The sequence below is a fragment of the Lutra lutra genome, chromosome 4 (genome assembly GCF_902655055.1).
Source record: "Lutra lutra chromosome 4, mLutLut1.2, whole genome shotgun sequence".
Taxonomy (NCBI): domain Eukaryota; kingdom Metazoa; phylum Chordata; class Mammalia; order Carnivora; family Mustelidae; genus Lutra; species Lutra lutra.
In genome coordinates, this window is record NC_062281.1 from 174424718 (window position 1) to 174436937 (window position 12220).

General features: G+C 40.4%; 1 protein-coding gene across 16 annotated transcripts in view; it reads left to right on the forward strand.

Moving 5' to 3' along the window:
• The first annotated feature begins 244 nt into the window (after positions 1–244).
• PUM1 (pumilio RNA binding family member 1) overlaps positions 245–12220 on the forward strand; it is a 142585-nt gene continuing 130609 nt past the window's right edge. For all 16 annotated transcript variants that reach the window (XM_047723844.1, XM_047723847.1, XM_047723850.1 and 13 more), the window contains exons 1-2: positions 245–362; positions 4688–5061. In XM_047723844.1, the coding sequence (XP_047579800.1) occupies positions 4699–5061 (363 nt within the window). In that variant the 5' untranslated portion in view covers positions 245–362; positions 4688–4698. The remainder of the gene's footprint in view (positions 363–4687; positions 5062–12220) is intronic.

A 12220-nucleotide genomic window follows, 5' to 3' on the forward strand; every position in this document is an offset into this window, starting at 1 on the left:
CGCGAGCACCACTGGCGCTCCTGTGCCGGCGCGGGACCCCGCCTTCTGCCCGTGACCGCGCGCGCTCGCTTAGCGGGCGGGCACTCGCGCGCGCAGCGGTTGTGTTGCCTGCGAGTTTCCCAAGTTCACACAGGCCCTGGGTTGGCATGGCAACCAGGCAACCTGTTCCAGAGCCGCCTGCCTTCTCCGCACATGCCGCTGCCACCGCCGGAGCCGGGGCCAGAGCCTATCCCAGGATGCACCGCGCCAGCCCCGTCCCCAGTGGGCCGCCATGTTGTCGGAGTGAAAGGTAAGGGGGAGCGAGAGCGCCGGAGAGAGAAGATCGGGGGGCTGAAATCCATCTTCATCCTACCGCTCCGCCCGTGAGTATCCGCACCCCGCCGGCCCCAAACGCTGCTCCGGACCCCTAGCGAGCAGATCGCCCCTTTGTATTGGTGTTTGAGAGCGGTTGTGGGGGTGAGAAGGGCTTTGGAAAAGCCGCCCGGGGCCCTGGCTGAGGCTTCTCACTCGCTGTTCCTCGTACATGTTTTGGAGTCAGCAGCAAGGCCCCTATTGTTATCAAAGGAGGGAGGGGGTGGGGAGCGGGGTCGAAGCGAGGAAAATGCCGGGGGTTTAGGCCCCGGCCCGGGGCATAGATGTGCCTGTACATTTCTGCTTGGACCCGTTGGAGCCCCCGAAGATTGATGTTGCCATTCGGGTTGCTTTTTTTGATGGGTTTGCGAAGCCGTGAGTCTTCTGTGTGGCCATGAAGTGTAATTCTGGGCCACCCTGGATTTCTTCGACTTCTTGAGCTTCCGTGGCAGCGCCGAAGCAGGAGGAACAATAAATCGCTTTAGAAGCAGCCTTGGCCCTTGTCTCCAGGCGAGACCCACCATGGGGGAACTTTGCGAGCCTTAAATGTGAAGAAGTGGCGATCAGGAAGTTTCAGATCGCATTTTAGTCTCCTGGGTGCTTGGGGCCTTTTGTTTCCGTGAGAGCTTGGGTTTTTGGTGGGTTCTTCCTCGTTGAGCCTCCCTGTGCTGGTGAGTGTCCGTCTTAACTCAGAGAGGGGCTCACCCCTCGGTAGTAGGAAAACAGATAGTTTTAGTCCTCGCAGACGTTCTTGGTAAACAGACATCGTTTGTTAGACTTGTCAGTACCACTCCCACGTCAAGTGAGGAATAAGCTCCTGTAACTTTTTCCCCCCACGAGAACCGCCCCCCCCCCCCCCCCCCCGTGTCCCCCGACGCGCACTTACACACACACACGAGATACAGCATTAGGGACGGTTTTATCCTCCCCATAACTTGAAGAATTGTTACTCTTCATTGTCTAATTGATTAAAACAACAACAACAACAACAACAACAACAACAAGCACTGTTTTTAGTTGTCCGTACCCAATCCGTTCCCTTTCTATTCTTCCTGGGATGAAGGATAATAAGAGTTTATGGAGGGTTTTGGGGAGTTCTGTTTTGAAGTCAGTTACTTCTGAAACAATAGGTTTATAGCTTTAGCTTTTGTTTGTTTTAAGAAACACCTAAAAACTCACCAAAACAAGACAAGATTTGTGGTCCCCAAAGGACTTTTTGTAAACAAAATAAACATTTTGACCCTTTGCTGATTTTAACTTTATAAAACACCCTTGGGGCTCTTGATTGTTTATCAGGATCTTTGGGAAATACTCGTTGGATTTTGCACTTTGAATTAGCGTTCGCCTTAGCCACAGTTGAATTCATTTTGTCCAAGGCCACAGCTTTTTGCAGTTGGGTTTGAAGTTTAGTTTGGGTTTGAGTTGAAGTGCTTTAAAGTAAATTTATGACCACAGATTTTTTTTTTCCCCCTCAGTGTGGCAAAAAAATAAACACCTTTTAAACTAGGTATTTTAGTTAAAGAAAGGTGAGTGGTGGAGAGATTAAACTGTGTTCCTTTGCTTGAAATAAAATCTATTAGTGATATTGCAAGAAAAACTCTCATATAAACAGTTTGAAAACTTCGGAAGAGTAACTAGAATCAGCACTTATTTCTAGTTGCTTAAAATATTTTTATAATGTGCTGTTTGTCAAAAGTCACATTTCAAATGGTACACATAACTTTTCAGTGGGCTTTGAGAGTTTTCTCTAAAAGGCATCAGCAATTTAAATGTTTTCTGATATTTAAGTGATTTCTTAATTTTTGTGCTGGAGTTGCCAAGATATTACACAACTACCCAAGACACATGTTAATTGCTTAGGTATTTGCTCACTTTCAAACTGTCCCTTCTGCCAGGTTTTCTCTTGTTTGAGAAACTGCCTTGCCTCATTAGGTAAAGCAGGAAGTCTTAGGGCATACAGATAGCTTTACAAAAGCCAATTGTTTTGTTTGAACTTTTTTATGGGAACTCCTCCCCCCTCCCCAACCCCTTGTTTGACTGTAGTAGTGAGAGTTTCAGAGGTAAACCTTTTTTATACGGAAATTATTTGTTAGATAAGTATTGTGGCAAATCTTTTATTTCAGTACAGATTGCATTTGCTATTTTAGGAATCCACTTAGGAACTGGTGCTTCATTGCCTTAACTGGTGGTAACTGAATGGCTGGGGTCCCAGCATGGTGACTTTAAAGTTACCAAAAAGTTTTATATTGTTTTATTTTGATGAAAAACAAACAAACAAACTTGTGAGTCCTAGAGAAAACATTTCTTCTATTTTCTAGGTGGGGAACAGGCTCAGAGAGGTTGCTATTTTAGTGGTAAAACTTAGGTTTTGGGACTCCTCGCTTGCTGTAGAACAGACTGTTAAATTGATAATCCCTTGTGGAAGAAGATGAAACTGGCTACTATTGGTAATAAGAGGGCAATGAGTTTGTTTGGTGATGGATAGTAACTAGACTTATTGTGATCATTTCAAGTGTATACAAATATCCAGTCATTATGTTGCACTCATGAAAACTAATACCATGTTATGTGTCAGTTATATGTCCATAAAAAGGGGCAATTAATTCTTTTGAAATTCAAGCAGGAGGGTATTAGACTGCTTGGCACTTTGCAGAGACCTATGGTAAACAGAGCTATGACTTTTTGGTTTTCGTACGTAAGCATGAACATGAGTCTATTCATGAAATCAGAAACTAGTTGAAAGCTAGGCTACCCACTACCCTAGTAAGATTCTGATGGATTGGAATTGTTAACTGAAACTAGGCATTTCCAAATTAGGCTTTGAATAAATTACAGATTCCATTGTGTCTTCTTCTGGCTTCAAAAACATGAATTGTGAGAAGCAATTCTTTATCAGGAAGCTTAATTCTGTAAAGAAATAACTTAATAGATTTCTCATAAATCTTGTGAATGGGTTTTTGGAATGTTACAGTAGGGCTTGGTGGAGAGAGCAGGCGTTGTAGCAGTGGACTATTAAATTGATAGCCTTGAAATTGGACTCCAGTGAGTATGAACAGTTATAGTCTAATAGGTAACTTATTAATTACTTTGTAGCAATTTTAAGAGTACCCACAGGCTGACACATGTTCTGTATTATGTACAAATGTAGTTCTTGATTTTAAGAAATTTAAATAGTAATGTTTCATAGTAACATTTTAGAGATTCTTTGTTCCAGAGAAGAGTAGTGGGTGCAAGTGAGAGAAACAGTATCTGTGTGTAGCAAGAGGTGGATGCAACTAAGCTTAGGTGCAAACAGATTTATTTGTCATGTTTTAAAGATTTTATTTTTTAAGTAATCTTCATACTCAAATTGGAGCCCCGACCCACAACCCGGAGATCAAGAGTCGCAAGCTCCACAGTCTGAGCCAGCCAGGTGCCCCCAAAACAGATGTTGGTTTGACTCCTTCTTCTACAACTCAGCATGGCCTTTGGCACACCACATAGCCTTAGTATTTTCATTTGTAAAGTAGACTGATAAGATACTAATGTCTGCAATATATTTGCCACACAGTTGTTATTGAGGCATCTTTTTTACAGTGAGGCTTTCTACACTAGTAAAGTGTTTGGATTTGGTTGGTCTCATCCTGTTTATAATGGAATAATGATGTGATTATAGTTGTAAATTATTGGTAAAAATTTCCACCCCCTTGCCCAACAGCAGCTAAAAAAGGTTTAGGCTGAGAACATTCTGTTGCTGTTCTTGGTCAGGGGGCCTGACTGTTCCTTCAAAGAGCATCCTATGACTGTGTTGGACATTTTAAAGGATCTTCTCAAGTTTTAGACAGTCTGAGTCATTGCTAATTATATATGGAGTTTGGATTTTTGTTTGGTTTATTGGCTTATGTCTGCTCTATTTGTAAAGTGGTATGTCATAGATCTCTTGTGCATTTAAGAAGTTTTTGCAAAATTGGCTTAAGGTGCAAATAAGTTGGGTAGAGGAGCCGTTGATTGAAGTCCAGTTCTATGTTGTTAGGTTTGGTAACAACATAAGCTTTCCTGAAGTTGCTGTATTAAATTCTGATCTCAGTGCATTGTCATACTGCCTGCCACCAACCAACTACATTTATTTTCCACACCTGCATGTATTCAGCAACTTAAAAATAGAGGTTTTAGTCTGGAAAATTGTGTAAATGCTGTAAAATATTTAGCTGCTTGGTAGAATTGGTTGTAGATGTGGTATTGCAAAAGACACAGGGCTCATATTTTGGTATTGGTATATATCAAGTTATTTTTTTTTCAGGTTATGTTTAAAAAAAAAAACACAAATTTTAAACATTTGTAACCTCTTTGTCCTTAGGTGTTGGTGGAATGAGCGTTGCATGTGTCTTGAAGAGGAAAGCAGTGCTTTGGCAGGACTCTTTCAGCCCCCACCTGAAACATCACCCTCAAGAACCAGCTAATCCCAACATGCCTGTTGTTTTGACATCTGGAACAGGGTCGCAAGCGCAGCCACAACCAGCTGCAAATCAGGCTCTTGCAGCTGGGACACACTCGAGCCCTGTCCCAGGATCGATAGGAGTTGCAGGCCGTTCCCAAGACGACGCTATGGTGGACTACTTCTTTCAGAGGCAGCATGGTGAGCAGCTTGGGGGAGGAGGCAGTGGTGGAGGCGGCTATAATAATAGCAAACATCGATGGCCTACTGGGGATAACATTCATGCAGAACATCAGGTAAAAAAAAGTTCACTATTTCAGCTTTGAAATTCTTTTATAATCTCTGTTCACTTAGGATACGTGCTTTCCATGAATGTCTTTAAAAGCCTAAATTGCTAGCCTAAATTGCTAATTTCATTTGGTCCAAACATAAGAGTTATTTGGTTTAAAGGATAAATGTTGTGATATTGTTATGGGTCATTTATCATTCCGGTGCTAAATAGTAAACCATCAATTCATTTAAGAAAAGTCAAGGTTATTTTAATGTGCATGTGCTACATTTTTACATATGCTTTTTTTTTTTAAGATTTTATTTTATTTATTTGAGAGTGAGAGATAGCAAAGGAGAGCATGAGCAATGGGGAGGAGAGGGAGAAGCAGGTTCCCTGCTTAGGGATCATGACCTGAGCCAAAGGCAGATGTTTAACTGACTGAGCCACCCAGGTGCCCCCCTACATGCTTTTTAAAGCAAGGATACTTTTTCCGCTTTGGCATATATTCTTTTAAGAACTGTTTGGACTGTTTATAGGCTGCATCCATATTTTCAAAGCCTTTCCTGTTGGGTGTGGGTGACTTCAGTTTTTAAAATGTTATAGTTAAAGGTTACTAGGAAGTTGATAACAAAGTAGCTGCTCGGGTGAAATTTATTTGAAATGGAACTGGTATATTTGATGTTTTGTGTCAGAGAAGAGTGGTTGTGGCTTTTAGGTGTCAACCATCTTTGTCTTCTTGTTCTAAGCACTCCTTTCATTTGGTTAATTTTGATGTGCTTACTCTTTACTAATCCAAAACCATAGCTAGAATCACAGCATATTTTACGAGAAGAGTGTTTTGCCTGCTTGTGTTTCCTAACTTACTCATAGTGATGAAAGGATTAGAATGTTTTAATCAGGCTATTCTTTGACACAAGGTATAGGTTGAATTTGCAGAGGGTTCATTTCATATTGTTAATGTCTGAGTACCGACTAGCAAAAAAAACTGACATCTTTCACTAGGTCTCTGGTGTTTCTGTTCTGCTTCAGAAATAAATCAGGTATGAGCACATTTGCAAATTTGAATTCTCAGTTGTGCTTTCCCTGACCCTTCCAAAAAAGACAGTGTGTGTGCCATGGTGTTTTACCATAGTAGAAATGAGGAGGTGGTGTTTACTTCTTATTCATGAGATTTATGAGATTTATTGAGCACATTAATTATATGTCTTTAGTTTATTGGAACAATCCTCAACATTAGTGCTGATTGATAAGAACATAGTATGTGTAGGTAGGTGAGGGACACTAAAAAGTTAAGACATACAGGTTTTTTCTTTTTTTTTTTTTTTAAGATTTATTTATTTTAGAGTGAGTGAGTGGTGGGGGCAGTGCATGGGAAGGGGGGAGAGAATCCTAAACAGATTCCATGCCAACTGCAGAGCCTGTTGTGGTGCTTGATCTCATGACTCTGACTGAGATCGTAACCTGAGTTGTAACCAAGACCTGGACACTCAACCGACTGCACCACCTAAGTGCCTCTAGAGGGCTTCGTCTGCACTTAGGGCACATTCTTTTTTGTTTATTTAAAGATTTTATTTATTTTTTTAGAGCATAAGTTGGGGGAGGGGGAGAGGGAGAGAAAGAATCTCAAGCAGACTCCTTGCTGAGAATGGAGCCCGACACAGGGCTTGATCTCACAACCCAGACATGACCTGAGCTGAAATCTGGAGTCTGATGCTTAACTGACAGTCACATACATGCCCTAGGGCACTTTTTATCTTTAAGGCACTGTATTTCTTTCCTGTTTTCCTGGAGTCTTGGGGTGGGAATCAGATTTTATTCACCTCAGTATCCCATTCCCTGGAATTTGGCATATAATAGAGCTTCAGAGGAAATCTGTTAAACACATGAGTCCCTAATCCTTTGGCTTCAAAATAAAATTGGAGAAAAAGGATATTGTCACAAAGAGAAGGGCCTTGAATGCCAAGGCTGAGATTTATTAATTCAGTAGGCTGCAGGGTTTTTGAATGTGTATGGCTTTTATCCAGGGGTGTTTGGGAAGATTGAGTTGGCAGTGAGAGATTGGAGTGGGTGAGGCTTGGTATGAGCAATGAAATAAGTTACGGGACTGAGAAATACAGAGTTTGTGGTGACTGAATTAGAAATCTTAGGTCCCTGAAAAAATGAAGTAATAAAGGAAGGAATAGAGAGGGGTATCTGGTTTGGGGCAAGATAATTAAATTTGCTAGTATATATGTTGTTTGAGATGTAGACAGCTGTACATGTAGAGAGAGACCAGAATAGGAGGTGTTTGGTTTGGATGGTATCTATGTAGGGGCATATGTGGAAGGCCTGTAATCTTTGCCTTATTGGCTAAACAATATTTAGAAATCATAAACATTGGTTTGAAAAATCTCTATTATAGATCTTGTGTTGTCTTTTCTAATGATAGGCTGTTGGGTAAAGCTTAAAGGACAATCAAGGTGCTCACCTGTCCTGGGCGAGGTGGGAGAATCAAACTCTGGGTCAGTTTTGGCAGAGCTCTAAGATCCAGAATCTGGTTGTGCTGTGCAAGTTAGCAAGTATTTATTGAAGGCTGAGTCTGGGTTGTGTCGTATGCTGAGCTTTATTTTAAGGAACCACATCTGACTTGTTGAGCAGTTTTATTTGGGTCAGTTAGCAAACTGGAGTTACTGTTAAACGGTGAAACCTGTTCCATACCCAGGGGCCTAAACCAGTGAACCAAGTTGGAATTGGCACTCATCACAAAACAGTTCTGTGGGGCCAGACACATGATATAATGAAGAGTGTTAGAGAAACTCAGGGTATTTGCTGTGTTGCAGATATGGGCCACACACAGATTACCTCTTCTGAGTCATTATAGTGTATTATAATTTACTGGGTTTGGTGTTGATCTCATCTCTTGGTCTGAACTGTTCCAGGGCAGAGACTGTTGTGTTTTTCATGCCCCTTTGTCAGGTGATGTCTGTAATTTTTGTGTTGATTGAATGAGGACCTTAAATTCTTCAGATTTGTACTCGGGTAAAGTGGGAGATCTTACAGCTCAGCTGTCCTGTGAGGAAACACAGGGTAACAGGTGAGGCAGAGGTGAGTGTAGCATAGTTGAAGAGTGGAGGGGCCTATCTTTAAGCAGAGAATCACTGCCCTCATCAGCCACTGTTACTGATTGGAGGAATAAACAGGTGTTTGATCTGTCAAATGGGAACCACTGATGGGGGTAGAAACATTTATGTTTTAGGCACTCGGCTATATTTCCTGTACTTAAGTCTCAGAACAATGCCATGGGGGAGTTAATATCCTTTTTGAGAGAGTAGAAACTGAAGCTTAGTTGCCATTTAGAATCTGGTTTTGAAATCAGGTCTTTGTGAGTCCAGTTCCCATGCTCTCTCTGTATTTCTGGTCCTCCTCCCCCAATAGTTTCAGCCTTAAAAACTAAACCAAAACAAACAAAGTGACTGCAGCAAAGTAGCACAATCCGAGGTCAGAGAATTGCCATAATTTTGCTTGAATTTTAGAGATGATAAACTTAATAATACAGAGAGGAATATAAATAATGTTGACTTTTCTCCTAGAATTTCAAGAGTGTCTTTTTTTTCCCACAGAAGCAGCAATGCAAAAGTCCATTTTTTCTCCAAATTTGTTTTTATTTACATGTGTATTCTATGTAGTAATTGTGAGAAACTTATATCAGACTGAATTAATATAAAGTGATCTACTTGCCATACTTAAGTGCCAGTGCATTCTGTCATAACCCTTGGGCTGTTAATTCCTCTTTGGTGGGCTTATTTCCTTAGCTTCTTCTTCTTTTTTTTTTTTTTTTTTAAGGCCTTTTGGCATGGTGGAACAAACTTGATTGAATTGGCAGAATGCTTTTAGCAGTGAACTGGTGAAGTAAAGAATATCACAGGCTGTGATGCCAGCCGGCAGTGTTGGAGGGAAGGAAACTATTTATTATTCCAAGTACCTTAGAGCCGTTTCTCTCATTATTACTCTTGTTTATGAACAATCAGTTTTTTACAATTAAAAAAACTTTTTTTCACCTTTTGAAATTAGGATTTTCCTGACTGATGTAGAAATTCTCTTAGTGTCTGAGTTTTTCCTTCTTTTAATAGTGAGCTCTTTAAACTGTGCCTAAATGTGTGTGTGTGTGTGCGCGCGCACGTGTATATGTATATGTATACACACACATAAATATACATGTCTTTTTTAAATATATGAATTTTATTTTGAAGTATAAACCTTAAGGGATAATCAGCATGAGGCTCTTTAGTTAAGAGTTTGAGAACACGTGTTGAGGTGATATGTACCACTTTAAAAATCTTACAAGCTTTATTTACAATTTAAAATAATTTAATTTTAAATATTTTAAAATTTAAAATAAAATTTAAGTTTAAGGGACGCCTGGGTGGCTCAGTGGGTTAAAGCCTCTGCCTTAGGCTCAGGTCATGGTCCCAAGGTCCTGGGATCGTGCCCCGCATCAGGGCTCTCTGCTCAGTGGGGAGCCTGCCTCCCCCCTCTCCCTGTCTGCCTCTCTGCCTACTTGAGATCTCTCTCCATCAAATAAATAAATAAAATCTTAAAAAAATTAAGTTTAAAATTAAACTGTTTATTTTTATTATTTTATTAAAAATTTAAAAAAAGATTTTTTGTTTATTCAAAAGTTTGAGAGTGAGAGAGAAAGAGGATAAGTTGGGGGAGAGGCAGACTCCCTGCTGAGCAGGGAGCCTGATATGGGGCTCAATCCGAGAGCCCCCAAGATCATGACCTGAGCTAAAGACAGATGCTTAACAGACTGAGCTGACCCAGGTGCCTCAGGTGTCACTTCTTTTAATACTTAAAATTACTGTATTTGGCATACTTAGAAACTTCAGAGCCTCATTTTTGGGCCGAGTTGAATGAAGTCTTTGGAGGGGAGTGAGGGAAAGAAGTCTCATGAATTTTGTATTTTTGGCCCGTAAAACTTATACGTGGTAAACAAGACGTCTTATTTAAAAATCTTGCCTACAAAAAAATTTGTGTATTTATTTGTTTTTTGTGTGTGTACTTGTTTTAACAGTAATTTTTATAACCTGAGAACTTTTATTTTGAATAGCATTAAAGGTTTCATCATGCAAAACCCAAGGTCAAGTCTTTGATTTGTTGGATTATTTTATTCTCTTATTGTGAAATCTGTTTTCTCTGTAAACTGCTGTGAGATCAAGTGGGTGATGAAATAGGGAAAATTTTTGGGGTTGACCAATTGAACTATGTGGCCTCTGTCCTGGTTTTTAAGGAGCAGGGATGGTAACTCTGCTTTGATGAAAGGAAATTTAGAGGGCAACCTCACAGATCTTTTTCACTTTTGCTAGTAGTCTGTTGGTTCTAAGATAGATGAGTATCCACCATGGGTTGATAGCCAGTGGTAGATAATTCTAGATAGCCAGGCAAAAGTCAGTGAATGAACCTTCTTTTTGATTCTTTGTACCCCCATTTTCTTTCACTTGGTGGTTTCATCTTTTAATGGTATCTTGACACCTGCCCTTGATAATGGCTGTGGTTACTCTCCAGTGGCTGTGAGTTAGTCCTTACATTTGTAATTATTAAATACTGTGTTAAACTGGGAGGGAGCTCAAGTATCCAGGTATTCCCCATACTGACAATCTTGTCATTCTCTGGAGATTCTTCTCTGTTGTCCCGGCTGAATGTGTTAGACTGTGAGCCTCTTAGCTTCCTGGTTAGAGTGCTTATTGGTTAACGTTGTACTTTAAAGTTGACCAGTCTGCGCGGCCATATTTTGTTTTGTGCCAGTACTCCTGGAGCCTTTTTCATTATATTTGGAGTTCACAAAGACTTAATGTTATGTACCTAACTTGGTTAGAAGCATCATCAGCAGGCTTTCTTTGACTATAACTTTTAGAATTGTTTTTCATTTTTAAGAATTAGGTTCCAGTGTTTAAAAAAAACAGCATTCAGTCAGACGCTCTTCTCTGATACTATGTGTGGTACTTGATTGTATGTGCCCCCAGATGGCAGCTTGCAGAGGTTTATGACACATCTTTACTTTGTTTCGGAAGATGTTTGGTGTGGAGTTAGGAATTGTAGGATAGGTGGAAATGAGATGTAACAAAGGGAAAATAAGGGTATGTCAGGAAAATGAAGGGAGTAAATTTAGAATTTATAAATATGTACTAGTGGGGTGGATTAGAGAATTGTTCTCAGATTCCCTGTGGCCAAAGAAGGGGGAAATGTCATGAATTACGAGATTCTTTCCTTTTTTTTTTTTTAAAGTTTTTTATAATAAGATTTTTACAGAAAAACAGCAGTTACTTAGGAAGAGCTGTGTTTTAGCTTTCAGTTATGGATGTGTTTGAAGTGCTTTATAAGTAAAGTAATATGATGGTACTGTTTCTCAGCACACTTCTCTATACTTGGAGAAGAGACACACATCTTTTGTGCTTGGGTGTGTCTTGGCAATAGCATTTGCTGAATACTTTGTACAGCCTAAGCCTGATTACAGAATTATGCTTCCTCATGTTGTGGAAAAAATACTTGGAAAAAAGTTCTAATACTTGCTTAGAATCTATCCATCCTTGGGAAATGTCTTAACATTCAGAGAGAAACATAGGACTGTCAGCACACTACTAGGAGAGTAGTTAGCGCTGAGGATAAATAATAGTTATTTTTTTAAGTTTTTAATTTTTTTTTATTTTTTAAAGATTTTATTTATTTATTTGACAGACAGACATGACCAGTAGGCAGAGAGGCAGGCAGCGAAGGGGGTGGGGGGAAGCAGGCTCACCGCCAAGAAGAGAGCCCGGTGCGGGGCTCAATCCTAGGACCCTGGGATCATGACCCGAGCTGAAGGCAGAGGCTTAACCCATTGAGCCACCCAGGCGCCCCAACAGTTATTTTATTTTTTGGTTGAGGGATTTCTGGCCCTCTTTGCTCTATTTTTTACATTCAGTTTCTTCATTTTCTGGATACAGTAAGGAGATAATGAGAGAATGGCTTCTGCTCATTGGAATGCTCTGGCAGTTTGCACCCTGACTACCACTGTAGCATGGAGTGATGGGCAGTGATCAGCATTAGGTTGGGGAGTTTAATTTGGAAATCTGACTGAAGAACTTGGGCCTAAAGGGTGTACATGGCATTGGTGATAAAATTGTAGTTGAAGAGTTATTGGACCTTTTTCAGAGGAATGCTTTTCT